Source organism: Enhydra lutris, unplaced genomic scaffold (genome assembly GCF_002288905.1).
Source record: "Enhydra lutris kenyoni isolate GAN:26980312 unplaced genomic scaffold, ASM228890v2 scaffoldscaffold9, whole genome shotgun sequence".
Classification (NCBI taxonomy): domain Eukaryota; kingdom Metazoa; phylum Chordata; class Mammalia; order Carnivora; family Mustelidae; genus Enhydra; species Enhydra lutris.
In genome coordinates, this window is record NW_019154093.1 from 20,619,036 (window position 1) to 20,635,553 (window position 16,518).

The 16,518-nt window shown below is 37.4% G+C and overlaps 1 protein-coding gene across 1 annotated transcript in view; it reads left to right on the top strand.

The window, feature by feature from the left end:
* The first annotated feature begins 780 nt into the window (after positions 1-780).
* LOC111143710 (chromosome unknown C1orf185 homolog) overlaps positions 781-16,518 on the top strand; it is a 49,745-nt gene continuing 34,007 nt past the window's right edge. Inside the window, 1 exon segment of the mRNA XM_022497535.1 lies at positions 781-868. Within this exon segment, the coding sequence (XP_022353243.1) occupies positions 781-868 (88 nt within the window).

Below are 16,518 nucleotides of genomic sequence, written 5' to 3' on the forward strand. Positions count from 1 at the left end.
TCATAGGACGCCTATAGATGGGTCTTTTTTTTTTTTAAAGATTTTATTTATTTGACAGAGAGAAATCACAAGTAGGCAGAGAGGCAGGCAGAGAGAGAGGAGGAAGCAGGCTCCCCGCGGAGCAGAGAGCCCGATGCAGGGCTCGATCCCAGGACCCTGAGATCATGACCCGAGCCGAAGGCAGCGGCTTTAACCCCCTGAGCCACCCAGGCGCCCCAAGGGTCTTTTTTTTTTTTAATCCACTTTTTCACCCTATGTCTTTTGATTGGAGCAGTTAGTCCATTTACAGTCAAAGTAATTATTGATAGATATGTATTTAGTTGTCATTTTTTATTGTTTTATGGTTGTTTCCATAGATTTTCTAGATGCTTTCTTCTCTCTTCCATGTGTTGTTGGCTTTCTATAGTGATATACTTGGATTCTTTTTTATTTTTTGCATATCTATTACAAGTTTTTTACCACCTAGATTGTTTTGTTTTCTATTTCATTGGTTTTCACTTTAGTTTTTAATATCCTTTTTCTTCTGTTTATTTTAGGCTTAATCTGTTCTACTTTAGTTTTTAAGGTTTTTCACACATTTTCCCCTAATGTTGCAGGTTTTGGTGTAAAATTTCACCTAAGTTCTGGTTTAGTGGCATCCCACAAATCCTGATAATGTTGTATTTTCATTTTATTTGGGTTGAGTGTTCTATGAATGTTAATTAGATCCATGGCGACACACAGCTCCAAAGTTCCCTGGGGATGATTTCCATTCCAGTCATACCTAAAAGGAGAAAGAACATGGAGAAAGGTGCTTGAGAGGTTTTTGTGACATCACTTCTATTCAAATTCTATTGGTTAGAACTCAGTCATATGGCTTCACCTAATGGTATGGGAAGCTGGGACATGGTAGTCTAGCTTTTTGCCGGGGAAGAAGAGGAAAATGTATTTGGACAAACAACCAGCAATCTCTTTGTATTTTCTGGAAGAGCTTGTATAAGATAAGAAATACTTGAATCATGGGTATACAGTAGAAATTATAAAGTTATTGGGGCCTGCTCTTTTCTTTAGGGGAAATTTTGTAACTGCTGATTGTTTAATGGATACATGTTGATTTAGGTTTTCTATTCTTGAGTCATTTTTTGTAAGTTACTTTTTAGGTATATATAATTTTGTAACAGTTTTAAAATGTATTACCATAAATTTGTTTGAAGTATTTTCTTATTTTAAACTCTGCTGTAATTGTAATTATGTTCTTTCTTCATTTTAAATATTGTTTATTTATACTTCTTTTTTACTTGGTTTTTAATCTAACTAGAGCTTTATTCAATCTTGTTAGTCTTTACCAAGAATTTTAATTTTTATCCTATTAATTTCTGTTCATTATTTCTTTTCTCTACATTACTTGGGCTTATTTTGCTGGTCTTTTTCAACTTATAATTTGAATGATAAGCTCATTATTTTTCAGCTTTCTTTTCTAATATATGCATTTAGGGCCATATATTCCCCTTGAATTTGGCTCCAGCATTGTTGCTACAAGTATTTGTACATATCATTATTGATTATTTCTATGTATTTTCAAATTTCCACTGATTTCTTCTTTAAGGCATGAGTAATTTACAGTGTGATTTTAAATTTCAACAGGTATAGGAGCTTTTCTTAGGGTATATATTAGGTTATTAATTTCAAAATTAATTTCATTATTTTCAGAGAATGTGGTATATGTAATAATGATTCTATAAAACTTATATGGAGTCTTGCTTTATGCCCTGGTATATGCCATGGTATATATAAGTTTGAGATGTCTTCCTGGTTTTTTCCATGTTATTAATTCCTTGCAACATTATCTTATTTATTTATAATTATAGTTGTGTAAGATAGATAGTATGACTCCCATTTTTCAAATCAGAACATTAAAGTCCAGCCATCACAATAAGTAACTTTACTATATTCACAAACAGATCTAATTAGTCTTATAACCACTCTGAACAAATACCAAGTAAAAAAGTATGGTCAACTTTTTATACTGGTTGCATATGAGCCTTGCTTATATCTCATTATAGATTTTTAAACCTTTAGGGCAAGGATTCATTCTTATTTAAAGGGCTTTTTACCCCTCACTTGATATCTGAAACAATATTCTATGCATATTTGGTGTTTAAAAGATTTTTGTTGATGGGGTGCCTGGTTGGCTCTGTCAGTTAATGGACCAACTCTTGGTTTTGGCTTGGGTCATGATCTCAGGGTTGTCAGATCAAGCCCCATATGGGGCTCCACACTCAGCACAGAGTCTGCTTGAGATTCTTCCTTCCCCTTCCTCTCCCTCCCCTTCTGCTCCTCCCCCACTCGCTCATGCTCTCTTTCAAATAAATACATAAAATCTTAAAAAAAAAAAAAAGATTTTTGTTGAATTGGAGTAAACCTGAGATTGAAATCTGGCAAAATTCCAAAAGAGTATAATAAACAGGTAATTCATGAAGATTCAAAAAATAAAACAAAGACAAGAGGAAAGATGGTGGAGGACTAGGGGACCCTATTTCAACCAGTCCCCTGAATTGAGCTGGATATCTACCAGACCATTCCGAGCACCCACAAAATCAGCCTGAGATGTAAGAAGATATGGATCTCTACAAACAGAATATTTCTGACGATTGGTCTTGAGGTATGAAATGTGGAGCTGTGATTCTGTGAGCAGATATCAGAAGATAAACAGAATGGGGAGGGAGCCTCAGGGATCCTGCCACTGGAGTGCAAAAGCCTCCCATGTTAGGGACTGGCACAGACTAAGAGACTGGTAGTGGTAGGGAAAGGACTTTAGGGCAGCCCCCCAGATTGAAACCTGGAGCTGCAGGGGCACACCTGTGAACTGAGGGGCAGCTTGCAGTTTTAGAGCACAAAGGGCAGAGACATGCCTGAACTTGGAAGCGAGGCCTGGAAGTGCTGCTGTGGGGCACACGATCCAGGACTCGTGGTTTTTTAGCAACACAGAGAGAAATGGAGATAGTGTGGCCTAGAGTACTCAGTGGAGAGCAGTAATCTCTCTGTTCTGAGACAGAGGTTTGGATACAGTCACTTCTGCTCTCTCAGAAGAGAACACAGAAAGCTGCCAGAGAACAAAAGCCCCCCAAAACCAGTTTTCACTGAGCCCATCCTCCCCTCACAGGGGGCAGGGCAACTCTGCCCAAACAGGGTTGTATGAGGTGCAGCAGGCCCCTCCCCCAGAAGACACACTAGAAGAAGAGACCAACAACCCTAAGGTCCCTATAAAACAAGTGCATCTTGCTTGGGTTGAGGCCAATAATTTGGACTCTGTACAGTCTCTGAACCACCACTCAAAAGAATGACTAAGAGGAAGAACCTCCAACAGAGGAAAGATTCAGAGATTGTGAGCCCTGCCACAGAACTAATGCTTATGGATATAAGGAAGATGACAGGAATAGACTTCCAGGTAACAGTTATGATGACAATAGCTAGGATGAAAAAACCATTAATGGTATCATAGATTTTCTAAGGGCAGAAATGAGAGCTAATCTGGCAGAACTTAAAAATGCTATCAGTGAGATCCAATCTAATCTAGATACTCTAACAGCCAGGGTAAACAAGGCAGAAGAATGAATTAGTGATCTAGAAGACAAACTGATAGAAAAGAGGGAACAGGAGGAGGCCTGGAACAAATAGCTTAAAATCCATGAAAACAGAGTTAGAGAAATAAATGACACCATGAAACATTTCAATGTCAGAATTATTGGGATCCCTGAGGGGGTGGAGAGAGAGAGAGGACTAGAAGATATATTTGAGCAAATTGTAGCCGAGAAATTCCTTAATCTGGGGAATGAAACAAGCATTTGTGTCCTAGAAGCAGAGAAGACTCCTCCCAAGATCAAGGAGAACAGACCAACAGCCTGGCATGTAATAGTAAAACTCGCAAATCTTAGAACCAAGGAAATCATTTTAAGGGCAGTTAAGGGGAAGAGATTCCTTACCTACAGAGGGAGGAACATCAGGATAGTGTCAGACCTGTCTCCAGAGACCTGGGAGGCCAGAAAGGACTGGAAGACGTATTCAGGGTACTAAATGAGAAGAACATGCTTCCAAGAATACTTTACCCAGCAAGACTGTCATTCAGAATGGATGGAGAGATAAAGAGCTTCCAGGACAGACAGCAACTGAAAGAATATGTGACCACTCAGCTGGCCCTGAAAGAAATACTAAGGGGGGCTCTATAAAAGGAGAAATACCCCAAGAGTGATATAGAACAGAAATTTACAGAGACAGTCTATAGAAACAAGGACTTCACAGGCAACATGATGACAATAAAATCATATCTTTCAATAATCACTCTCAACATGAATGACCTAAATGCTCCCACAAAACAGCACAGGGTTGCAGATTGGATAAAAAGACAGGACCCATCCATATGCTGTCTACAAAAGACTCGTTTTGAACCTAAAGATACATCCAGACTAAAAGTGAAGGGATAGAGAACTTTCATGCCAATGGACCTCAAAAGAAAGCTGGGGTAGCAATTCTCATATCAGACAAACAGAAAGATACTATATCATTCTTAAAGGGTTATCCAACAAGAAGATCTAACAGTTGTAAATATCTATGCTCCCAATATGGGAGCAGCCAACTACATAAGCCAACTGTTAACCAAAATGAAGAGACATATTGATAATAATACATTAATAGTGGGAGACCTCAACACTCCACTCTCAGCAATAGATCATCTAAGCAGAAAATCAACAAAGAAACAAGAGCTTTAAATGACACACTGGACCAGATGGACCTCATAGATCTATACAGAACATTCCACCCTAAAACAACGGAATACTCATTCTTCTCAAGTGCACATGGAACTTTCTCTAGAATAGACTATATACTGGGTCACAAATCAGGTCTCAACCAGTACCAAAAAATTGAGATTTTCCCCTGCACATTCTTAGATCACAGTGCTTTGAAACTGGAACTCAGTCATAAGAAAAAGTTTGGAAGAAATTCAGACACCTGGAAATTAAAGACCATCCTGCTCAAAAATGTTTGGGTCAACCAGGAAATCAAAGAAGAACTTAAACAATTCATGAAAGTTAACGAGAATGAAAACACATAGGTCCAAAACTTATGTGATATAGCAAAGGCAGTCCTAAGGGGGAAATACACAGCCATCCAAACTTCACTAAAAAAAAAAAAAAAATAGAAAAATCCTGAATACACAAACTATCTTTACACCTTGAAGAACTGGAGAATGAACAACAAATTAAGCCTAACCCACACACAAGAAGAGAAATAGTTAAGATTAGAGCAGAGATCAATGAATATGATGAGAAATATAGTAGAACATACCAATGAAACTAGAAGCTGGTTCTTTGAAATAATTAGTAATATCAATAAACCACTGGCCAGACTTACTCAAAAGAAAAGATAAAAGACCCAAATTAATAAAATTATGAATGAAAGGAGAGAGATCATGACTAACACCAAGGATATAGAAACAGTTATCAGAAATTATTACCAATAACTACATGCCAATCAATTAAGCAACCTGGAAGAAATGGATGCATTCCTGGAAACCTATAAACTACCAAGACTGAAACAGGAAGAAATTGACAACCTGAATAGACTAATAACCAGTAATGAAATTAAAGCGGTGATCAAAAACCTCCCAAAAAACAAGAGTCCAGGAACCGATGGATTCCCTGGGAAATTCTACCAGATATTCAAAGAAGAATTAGTATGTATTCTCCTGAAGCTGTTTCAAAAAATAGAAACAGAAAGAAAACTTCCAGACTCATTCTATGAGGCCAGCATTACCTTGATCCCAAAACCAGGCAAAGACCCCATCAAAAAGGAGAATTATAGACCAATATCCCTGGTGGATTATGGATGCCAAAATTCTCAGCAAGATCCTAGCTAATAGGATCCAACAGTACATTAAAAGGATTATTCAGCATGATCAAGTGGGATTTATCTCTAGGATGCAAGAGTGGTTCAGCATTCACAAATCAATCAATGTGATAGAACACATTAATGAGAGGAGGAAGAAGAACCTTATGGTCCTCCCAATTGATGCAGAAAAAGCATTTGACTAAATACAGCAGCCTTTCCTGATTAAAACTCTTCAGAGTATAGAGATAGAGAAATCATTCCTCAATTTCATAAGATCCATCTATGAAAAACTCAGCAAATAACATTCTCAATGAATGAAAAGCTGTGAGCCTTCCTATTGGAATCAGGAATACAATAAGGTTGACCACTCTCACCATTACTGTTCAACATAGTATTAGAAGTCCTAGCAACAGCAGTCAGACAACAAAAAGAAATAAAAGGTGTTCAAATTGGCAAAAAAGAAGTCAAACTCTCTCTCTTTGCAGATGACATGATACTTTATGTAAACCCAAAAGACTCCATCCCCAAATTACTAGCACTCATTCAGCAATTCAGTAATTTGGCAGGATACAAAATCGATCCACAGAAAACATTTGCTTTCTTAAACACTAACAATGTAACTGTAGAAAGAGAAATTAGAGAACTGATTCCATTTACAATAGCACTAAAAACCATAAGATACCTTGGAATAAACTTAACCAACAAGGTAAAGAATTCATACTCTAGGAGCTACAGACCACTCATTAATAAAATTGAAGAAAACACAAAAAGATGGAAAAATATTCCATGCTCATGCATTGGAAGAATAAACATTGTTAAAATGTCTGTGCTGCCCAGAGCAATCTATACTTCTAATGACATTCTGGTCAAAATACCAATGGCATTTTTCAAAGTGCTGGAACAAATTATCCTAAAATTTGTATGGAACCAGAAAAGACCTCCAAATCACAAGGAAATGTTGAAAAAGAAAAACAAAGCTGGGGGCATCATGTTGCCAGATTTCAAGCTATATTACAAAGCTGTGATCACCAACACAGAATGGTACTGGCACAAAAATGGACACATAGACCAGTGGAACAAAATAGAGATCCCACATATGGACTCTCAACTCTGTGGTCAAATAATCTTTGACAAAGCAGGAAAAAATATCCAATGGAAGAAAGACAGTCTCTTCAATAAATGGTGCTGGTAAAATGGGACATCTATATACAGAAGAATGAAACTTGACCATTCTCCTATACCATACACAAAGATAAACTCTAAATGGAGGAAAGACCTCAATGTGAGACAGGAATCCATCAAAATCCTAGAGGAGAACATAGGAAGTAACCTTTTTCGACATCAGTCACAGCAACTTCTTTCAAGACACCTCTCCAAAGGCCAGGGAAACAAAAGTGAAAATGAACTTTTGGGACTTCATCAAGATAAAAAGCTCTGCACAGCAAAGGAAACAGTCTGTGGGGCAACCCACAGAATGGGAGAAGATAATTGCAAACAGCGCTACAAAGGGCTGCTATTCAAGATCTATAAAGAACTTCTGAAACTCACCACCCAAAAAAAGAGATAATCAAGTCAGAAAATAGGCAGAAGACATGAGCAGACACTTCTCAAAAGAACACATACAAATGGCCAACAGACACATGAAAAAGTGTTCAACATCACTAGCTATCAGGGAAATTCAAATCCAAAACCCACTGAGATATACCACCTTACACCAGTTAGAATGGCAAACATTGACAAGAAACAACAAATGTTGAAGAGGTTGTGGAGAAAGGAGAACCCTCTTACGTGTTGGTGAGAACCAAGCTGATACAGCCACTTTGGAAAACAGTGGGGAGTTTCCTCAAAAAATTAAAAATAGAGCTACCCTATGACTGAGCAATTGCACTATGGGGTGTTTACCCCAAAGATAAAGATGTAGTGAAAAGAAGGGCCATATGCACCCCAGTGTTCATAGCAGCAATCTCCACAATAGCCAAACTGTGGAAAGAGTCAAGGTGCCTTTCAACAGATGAATGGATAAAGAAGGTATAGTCGATATATTTAATGGAATATTATTCAGCCATCAGAAAGGATGAATACCCAGCTTTTGCATCAACATGGATGGGACTGGAGGAGATTATGCTACGTGAAATAAGTCAAGCAGAGAAAGTCAATTATCATATGGTTTCACTTATTTGTGGAACATAAGGAATAGCATGGAGGACATTAGGAGAAGGAAGGGAAAAATGAAGGGGGGGAATTGGAGGGGGAGACAAACCATGAGACTGTGGACTCTGATAAACCAACTGAGGGTTTTAGAGGGAAAGGGGATGGGGGGATGAGTTAGCCCAGTGATGGGTATTAAGGAAGGCACATATTGCATGGAGTACTGGGTGCTATACACAACAATGAATCATGGAACACTACATCAAAAACTAATGATGTACTGTATGGTGACTAACATAACATAACAAAAAGAAGAGGAAAAAATAAAACAGGACTTGTAGTTCTGGAACTATTGCAAAAAATAATCTGAAATCACTTCTGACACAAGTACCTAATAAATCTGGGGAAAGTTATAGAGATAGGTGTATATAGGTAGCATCCATATCTATCTATATCCTTTAAATATCTCTATATATCCATCTGTATATCCTTTAATGTATCTATCTAAATCTAGACAGATATATACATACATACATTTATATCAATATAAAGAATATATTTAGATATAGATACATATGTTAAAGGATAGATGGGCAAACAAAGAGGGACCTACAAAGGCAATAAATGTATAGATACATAAATGGAAAGAATGCTAAGTGATTTTAGTTTACTGATGGAAAGGCAAAAGAGAATGGCCAGTTTTGATTTTTGTGTTAATGAAGTTATTAATGGCCTTGGAAATAGATGTGAAGAAGTAGGAATTCTCATTGGTAGGGGGTAAAAAAAAGATCAATTGTAAGCTGGAGGGTGCTGCCAGGAGAGAGTTTTATTCATTTTAAGATGGAAGAATCATAACCTGATTTAAGACTTACTGTTCTTGGAGTGCCTGGATGGCTCAGACAATTAAGCTGGTTATCTTCGGCTCAGGTCATGATCTCAGGGTCCTGGGATCGAACCCTGCATTGGGCTCCCTGCTCAGTGGGGAGCCTACTTCTCCCTCTGCTTATGTCCCCTACTTGTGCTGTTTCTCTCACTCACTCTATCAAATACATAAATAAAGTCTTTAAAAAAAGACTTAATGTTCTTACCTAGCTATCTCTTACTTAGTCTGTAAGATTGAGCTCAGGTATTATCTCTAGGACTATACCTGCACTTGGTCAAACTCCTCTGTTGTCTTAGCACTGTCAAAAGGTTGTTATCATATCACTTAGAATATTGTAATGAATATATCCATTTAAGTGTCTTGTCTCCTGCAGATTATAAACTCTGTGATCATGTGTTATTTATCTTTCAATCACCAATTCTTGGCAAAGGTTTGGCAATAGAAAGTTCTCAGGCAATGTTTAAACTATGGAGCTTTTCAAAATTTCTCCTTTTTATAAATCTTCTGTATCCACATTCTGTCCTTTTTTCTTCCATAATAACACATAATACTTTTTAATTGCATTTATCCCTTTTCACATGTATGACCTTCCTACATACATACTTATATTATAAACAACATAGTTATTTGTTCATTTTTATAATACTAGCATTTAGCATAGTGCCTATCATTCATTTATTGAATATTCAATCATTTCTCAATTATTCTAAACTCTAAGAATATAATAATGAAAAAGATTTATCTTCTGGTAGAGGAAGACAGAACAGACAATAAACCAGGAAAGAAAATTATTTATAATAATAATTATTAAAGACAAAGAAGGTGATATGATAGAGTAACTGCTGAAAATGAGGAGTCATTAATTAATTTATTTATGATTTATTTATTTTTAGAGCGAGAGCATGCACATGCACATACATGAGTGGGAGGGGAGGGGCAGATGAAGAGGGAGAGAAGAATCCTCAGACAGATTCCCTGCTGAGTGCAGAGCCCAAAGCAAGGCTCAATTCCAGGACCCTGAGATCATGACCAGAGCCAAAATCAAGAGCCTGCTGCTCAACCAACTGAGCCACCCAGGCACCCCAATAGAGCCCTTACTTTAGACAGGATTAAGAGCATTATCAAAAAAGTAAAAATACTACATTTTTATATGTATTGACTAGAACTTTAAAGTGAGAAGGGGATCTTAATGATTACAGAGTCCAACCTTTTCATTTTACAGATTGATTTAGAGAGAATGTGTGACTTGTTGAAGGTATTAATGAATTTGAAATTTGTCTTTCTCTTGGTAAAGTGTTTTGGAAACTTTGAGATTCTTTATTCCTGATTGGGATTTCCCTGAGATGTAAATGACCTGTTTAAACCAGGGACTATGACGGTGTACTAATCACACCTATTTTCTTCCCTAATGGAGATTTGGTAAAAAAGAGAAAAGAAAGAAAAAAATAAAAGATAGAGCAGGGCAGAGATCTTCAGGGGCGACAGGTAAGTGGGCTATAATCACAGTGATACCAATAAAGTTCTGCAAGGAAACTTGTAGCACCTAAGTAAAGGTGTCAGGAATTAAATAAGAAACTCTAAAAAAAATTTTTTTGTGATTTTTCTAAGATATTCATGGTAGAAAATACACACACACACAAAGTCTAGAGTGGAAAATTGTAACTATAGGCCCTTACTCCAGGGATAACCACTGTTAATTATCTTCCTCATACAAATGTTTCTCCTCTTTCTTTCTTTCTTTACGAAATTGAAATTATATTATTTTTATATATTTTTTTTAATATTTGAGAAAACCAGAAAAGTGAAAAGAAATAGGAAAAGGACAAAGGATAATAAACACTCATGTAATCTACTAAATACATATTTTTGGTCATATAAGCTTCAGATCTTTAATTTTTTAAAGAAATAAAACATTACAGATAGAGTCTGTTTATGTTCTATCCTTAGTCCCATTTCCTTCATTCTCTCTCCAGACATAACAAATATCATGAATTTAATGTATTTTAATGCTTCTATTACAGTAATTTTTTTTTAATTTTATTTTTTTTTATAAACATATAATATATTTTTATCCCCAGGGGTACAGGTCTGTGAATCGCCAGGTTTACACACTTCACAGCACTCACCATAGCACACACCCTCCCTAATGTCCATAATCCCACCCCCCCAACTCCCCTCCCCCCATTAACCCTCAGTTTGTTTTGTGAGATTAAGAGTCACTTATGGTTTGTCTCCCTCCCAATCCCATCTTGTTTCATTTACTCTTCTCCTACCCCCTTAACCCCCCATGTTGCATCTCCTCTCTCTCATATCAGGGAGATCATATGATAGTTGTCTTTCTCCGATTGACTTATTTCGCTGAGCATGATACCCTCTAGTTCCATCCACGTCGTCGCAAATGGCAAGATTTCATTTCTTTTGATGGCTGCATAGTATTCCATTGTGTATATATACCACATCTTCTTTATCCATTCGTCTGTTGATGGACATCTAGGTTCTTTCCATAGTTTGGCTATTGTAGACATTGCTGCTATAAACATTCGGGTGCACGTGCCCCTTCGGATCACTACGTTTGTATCTTTAGGGTAAATACCCAGCAGTGCAATTGCTGGGTCATAGGGTAGCTCTATTTTCAACATTTTGAGGAAACTCCATGCTGTTTTCCAGAGCGGTTGCACCAGCTTGCATTCCCACCAACAGTGTAGGAGGGTTCCCCTTTCTCCGCATCCTCGCCAGCATCTGTCATTTCCTGACTTGTTAATTTTAGCCATTCTGACTGGTGTGAGGTGGTATCTCATTGTGGTTTTGATTTGTATTTCCCTGATGCCGAGTGATATGGAGCACTTTTTCATGTGTCTGTTGGCCATCTGGATGTCTTCTTTGCAGAAATGTCTGTTCATGTCCTCTGCCCATTTCTTGATTGGATTATTTGTTCTTTGGGTGTTGAGTTTGCTAAGTTCTTTATAGATTTGGGACACTAGCCCTTTATCCGATATGTCATTTGCAAATATCTTCTCCCATTCTGTCAGTTGTCTTTTGGTTTTGTTAACTGTTTCCTTTGCTGTGCAAAAGCTTTTGATCTTGATAAAATCCCAATAGTTCATTTTTGCCCTTGCTTCCCTTGCCTTTGGCGATGTTCCTAGGAAGATGTTGCTGCGGCTGAGGTCGAAGAGGTTGCTGCCTGTGTTCTCCTCAAGGATTTTGATGGATTCCTTTCTCACATTGAGATCCTTCATCCATTTTGAGTCTATTTTCGTGTGTGGTGTAAGGAAATGATCCAATTTCATTTTTCTGCATGTGGCTGTCCAATTTTCCCAACACCATTTGTTGAAGAGGCTGTCTTTTTTCCATTGGATATTCTTTCCTGCTTTGTCGAAGATGAGTTGACCATAGAGTTGAGGGTCTATTTCTGGGCTCTCTATTCTGTTCCATTGATCTATGTGTCTGTTTTTGTGCCAGTACCATGCTGTCTTGATGATGACAGCTTTGTAATAGAGCTTGAAGTCCGGAATTGTGATGCCACCAACTTTGGCTTTCTTTTTCAATATTGCTTTGGCTATTCGAGGTCTTTTCTGGTTCCATATAAATTTTAGGATTATTTGTTCCATTTCTTTGAAAAAAATGGATGGTACTTTGATAGGAATTGCATTAAATGTGTAGATTGCTTTAGGTAGCATAGACATTTTCACAATATTTATTCTTCCAATCCAGGAGCATGGAACATTTTTCCATTTCTTTGTGTCTTCCTCAATTTCTTTCATGAGTACTTTATAGTTTTCTGTGTATAGATTCTTAGTCTCTTTGATTAGATTTATTCCTAGGTATCTTATAGTTTTGGGTGCAATTGTAAATGGGATGGACTCCTTAATGTCTCTTTCTTCTGTCTTGTTGTTGGTGTAGAGAAATGCAACTGATTTCTGGGCATTGATTTTATATCCTGACACTTTACTGAATTCCTGTACAAGTTCTAGCAGTTTTGGAGTGGAGTCTTTTGGGTTTTCCACATATAGTATCATATCATCTGCGAAGAGTGATAGTTTGACTTCTTCTTTGCCAATTTGGATGCCTTTAATTTCCTTTTGTTGTCTGATTGCTGAGGCTAGGACTTCTAGTACTATATTGAATAGCAGTGGTGATAACGGACATCCCTGCCGTGTTCCTGACCTTAGCGGAAAAGCTTTCAGTTTTTCTCCATTGAGAATGATATTTGCGGTGGGTTTTTCATAGATGGCTTTGATAATATTGAGGTATGTGCCCTCTATCCCTACACTTTGAAGAGTTTTGATCAGGAAGGGATGCTGTACTTTGTCAAATGCTTTTTCAGAATCTATGGAGAGTATCATATGGTTCTTGTTCTTTCTTTTATTAATGTGTTGTATCACATTGATTGATTTGCGGATGTTGAACCAACCTTGCAGCCCTGGAATAAATCCCACTTGGTCGTGGTGAATAATCCTTTTAATGTACTGTTGAATCCTATTGGCTAGTATTTTGGCGAGAATTTTTGCATCTGTGTTCATCAAGGATATTGGCCTGTAGTTCTCTTTTTTGATGGGATCCTTGTCTGGTTTTGGGATCAAGGTGATGCTGGCCTCATAAAATGAGTTTGGAAGTTTTCCTTCCATTTCTATTTTTTGGAACAGTTTCAGGAGAATAGGAATTAGTTCTTCTTTAAATGTTTGGTAGAATTCCCCCGGGAAGCCATCTGGCCCTGGGCTTTTGTTTGTTTGGAGATTTTTGATGACTGTTTCAATCTCCTTACTGGTTATGGGTCTGTTCAGGCTTTCTATTTCTTCCTGGTTCAGTTGTGGTAGTTTATATGTCTCTAGGAATGCATCCATTTCTTCCAGATTGTCAAATTTGTTGGCGTAGAGTTGCTCATAGTATGTTCTTATAATTGTCTGTATTTCTTTGGTGTTAGTTGTGATCTCTCCTCTTTCATTCATGATTTTATTTATTTGGGTCCTTTCTCTTTTCTTTTTGATAAGTCTGGCCAGGGGTTTATCAATCTTATTAATTCTTTCAAAGAACCAGCTCCTAGTTTCGTTGATTTGTTCTATTGTTTTTTTGGTTTCTATTTCATTGATTTCTGCTCTGATCTTTATGATTTCTCTTCTCCTGCTGGGTTTAGGGTTTCTTTCTTGTTCTTTCTCCAGCTCTTTTAGGTGTAGGGTTAGGTTGTGTACCTGAGACCTTTCTTGTTTCTTGAGAAAGGCTTGTACCGCTATATATTTTCCTCTCAGGACTGCCTTTGTCGTGTCCCACAGATTTTGAACCGTTGTGTTTTCATTATCATTTGTTTCCATGAATTTTTTCAACTCTTCTTTAATTTCCTGGTTGACCCATTCATTCTTTAGAAGGATGCTGTTTAGTCTCCATGTATTTGGGTTCTTTCCAAATTTCCTCTTGTGATTGAGTTCTAGCTTCAGAGCATTGTGGTCTGAAAATATGCAGGGAATGATTCCAATCTTTTGATAACGGTTGAGACCTGATTTAGGACCGAGAATATGATCTATTCTGGAGAATGTTCCATGTGCACTAGAGAAGAATGTGTATTCTGTTGCTTTGGGATGAAATGTTCTGAATATATCTGTGATGTCCATCTGGTCCAGTGTGTCATTTAAGGCCTCGATTTCCTTGTTGATCTTTTGCTTGGATGATCTGTCCATTTCAGTGAGGGGAGTGTTAAAATCCCCTACGATTATTGTATTATTGTCGATGTGTTTCTTTGATTTTGTTATTAATTGGTTTATATAGTTGGCTGCTCCCATGTTAGGGGCATAGATATTTAAAATTGTTAGATCTTCTTGTTGGACAGTTCCTTTGAGTATGATATAGTGTCCTTCCTCATCTCTTATTATACTCTTTGGCTTAAAATCTAATTGATCTGATATAAGGATTGCCACTCCTGCTTTCTTCTGATGTCCATTAGCATGGTAAATTCTTTTCCACCCCCTCACTTTAAATCTGGAGGTGTCTTCGGGTTTAAGATGAGTTTCTTGTAGGCAACATATAGATGGGTTTTGTTTTTTTATCCATTCTGATACCCTGTGTCTTTTGATTGGGGCATTTAGCCCATTAACATTCAGGGTAAGTATTGACAGATATGAATTTAGTGCCATTGTATTGCCTGTAAGGTGACTGTTATTGTATATTGTCTCTGTTTCTTTCTGATCTACTACTTTTAGGGTCTCTCTTTGCTTAGAGGACCCCTTTCAATATTTCCTGTAGAGCTGGTTTGGTATTTGCAAATTCTTTCAGTTTTTGTTTGTCCTGGAAGCTTTTAATCTCTCCTTCTATTTTCAATGATAGCCTAGCTGGATATAGTATTCTTGGCTGCATGTTTTTCTCGTTTAGTGCTCTGAATATATCATGCCAGCTCTTTCTGGCCTGCCAGGTCTCTGTGGATAAGTCTGCTGCCAATCTAATATTTTTACCATTGTATGTTACAGACTTCTTTTCCCGGGCTGCTTTCAGGATCTTCTCTTTGTCACTAAGACTTGTAAATTTTACTATTAGGTGACGGGGTGTGGACCTATTCTTATTGATCTTGAGGGGGGTTCTCTGAACCTCCTGGATTTTGATGCTTGTTCCCTTTGCCATATTGGGGAAATTCTCTCCAATAATTCTCTCCAATATACCTTCTGCTCCCCTCTCTGTTTCCTCTTCTTCTGGAATCCCAATTATTCTAATGTTGTTTCGTCTTATGGTGTCACTTATCTCTCGAATTCTCCCCTCATGGTCCAGTAGCTGTTTGTCCCTCTTTTGCTCAGCTTCTTTATTCTCTGTCATTTGGTCTTCTATATCACTAATTCTTTCTTCTGCCTCATTTATCCTAGCAGTGAGAGCCTCCATTTTTGATTGCACCTCATTAATAGCTTTTTTGATTTCAACTTGGTTAGATTTTAGTTCTTTTATTTCTCCAGAAAGGGCTTTTATCTCTCCGGAGAGGGTTTCTCTAATATCTTCCATGCCTTTTTCGAGCCCGGCTAGAACCTTGAGAATCGTCATTCTGAACTCTAGATCTGACATATTACCAATGTCTGTATTGATTAGGTCCCTAGCCTTTGGTACTGCCTCTTGTTCTTTTTTTTGTGGTGAATTTTTCCGCCTTGTCATTTTGTCCAGATAAGAGTAGATGAAGGAGCAAGTAAAATACTAAAAGGGTGGCAACAACCCCAGGAAAATATGCTTTAGCCAAATCAGAAGAGATCCCAAATCGTGAGGGGGGAGAAAGGGGATAAAAAGAGGTTCAGAAAGAAGAGAAAAAAAAAAAAAAGAAAGAAAGAAACAATTAAGAAAAGAAAACCAATAAAGAAAAAATATAAAAAGGAAAAAAAGAATATATATATTAGATAAACTAGTTAAAAAATGTTAAAAAAGGAAAGGGTAAAAGTTAAAAAAAATTTAGCAGAAGAAGAAAAATAAATTGAAAAAGGAAAAAAAAATTAAATTAACTGCAAGGCTAAAGAATCATGGGGAGAAAGCCATGAGTTCCGTGCTTTGCTTTCTCTTCCTTTGGAATTCCGCTGCTCTCCTTGGTATTGAGACTGCACTCCTTGGTATGTGAACTTGGTCCTGGCTGGGCTTCTTGTTGATCTTCTGGGGGAGGGGCCTGTTGT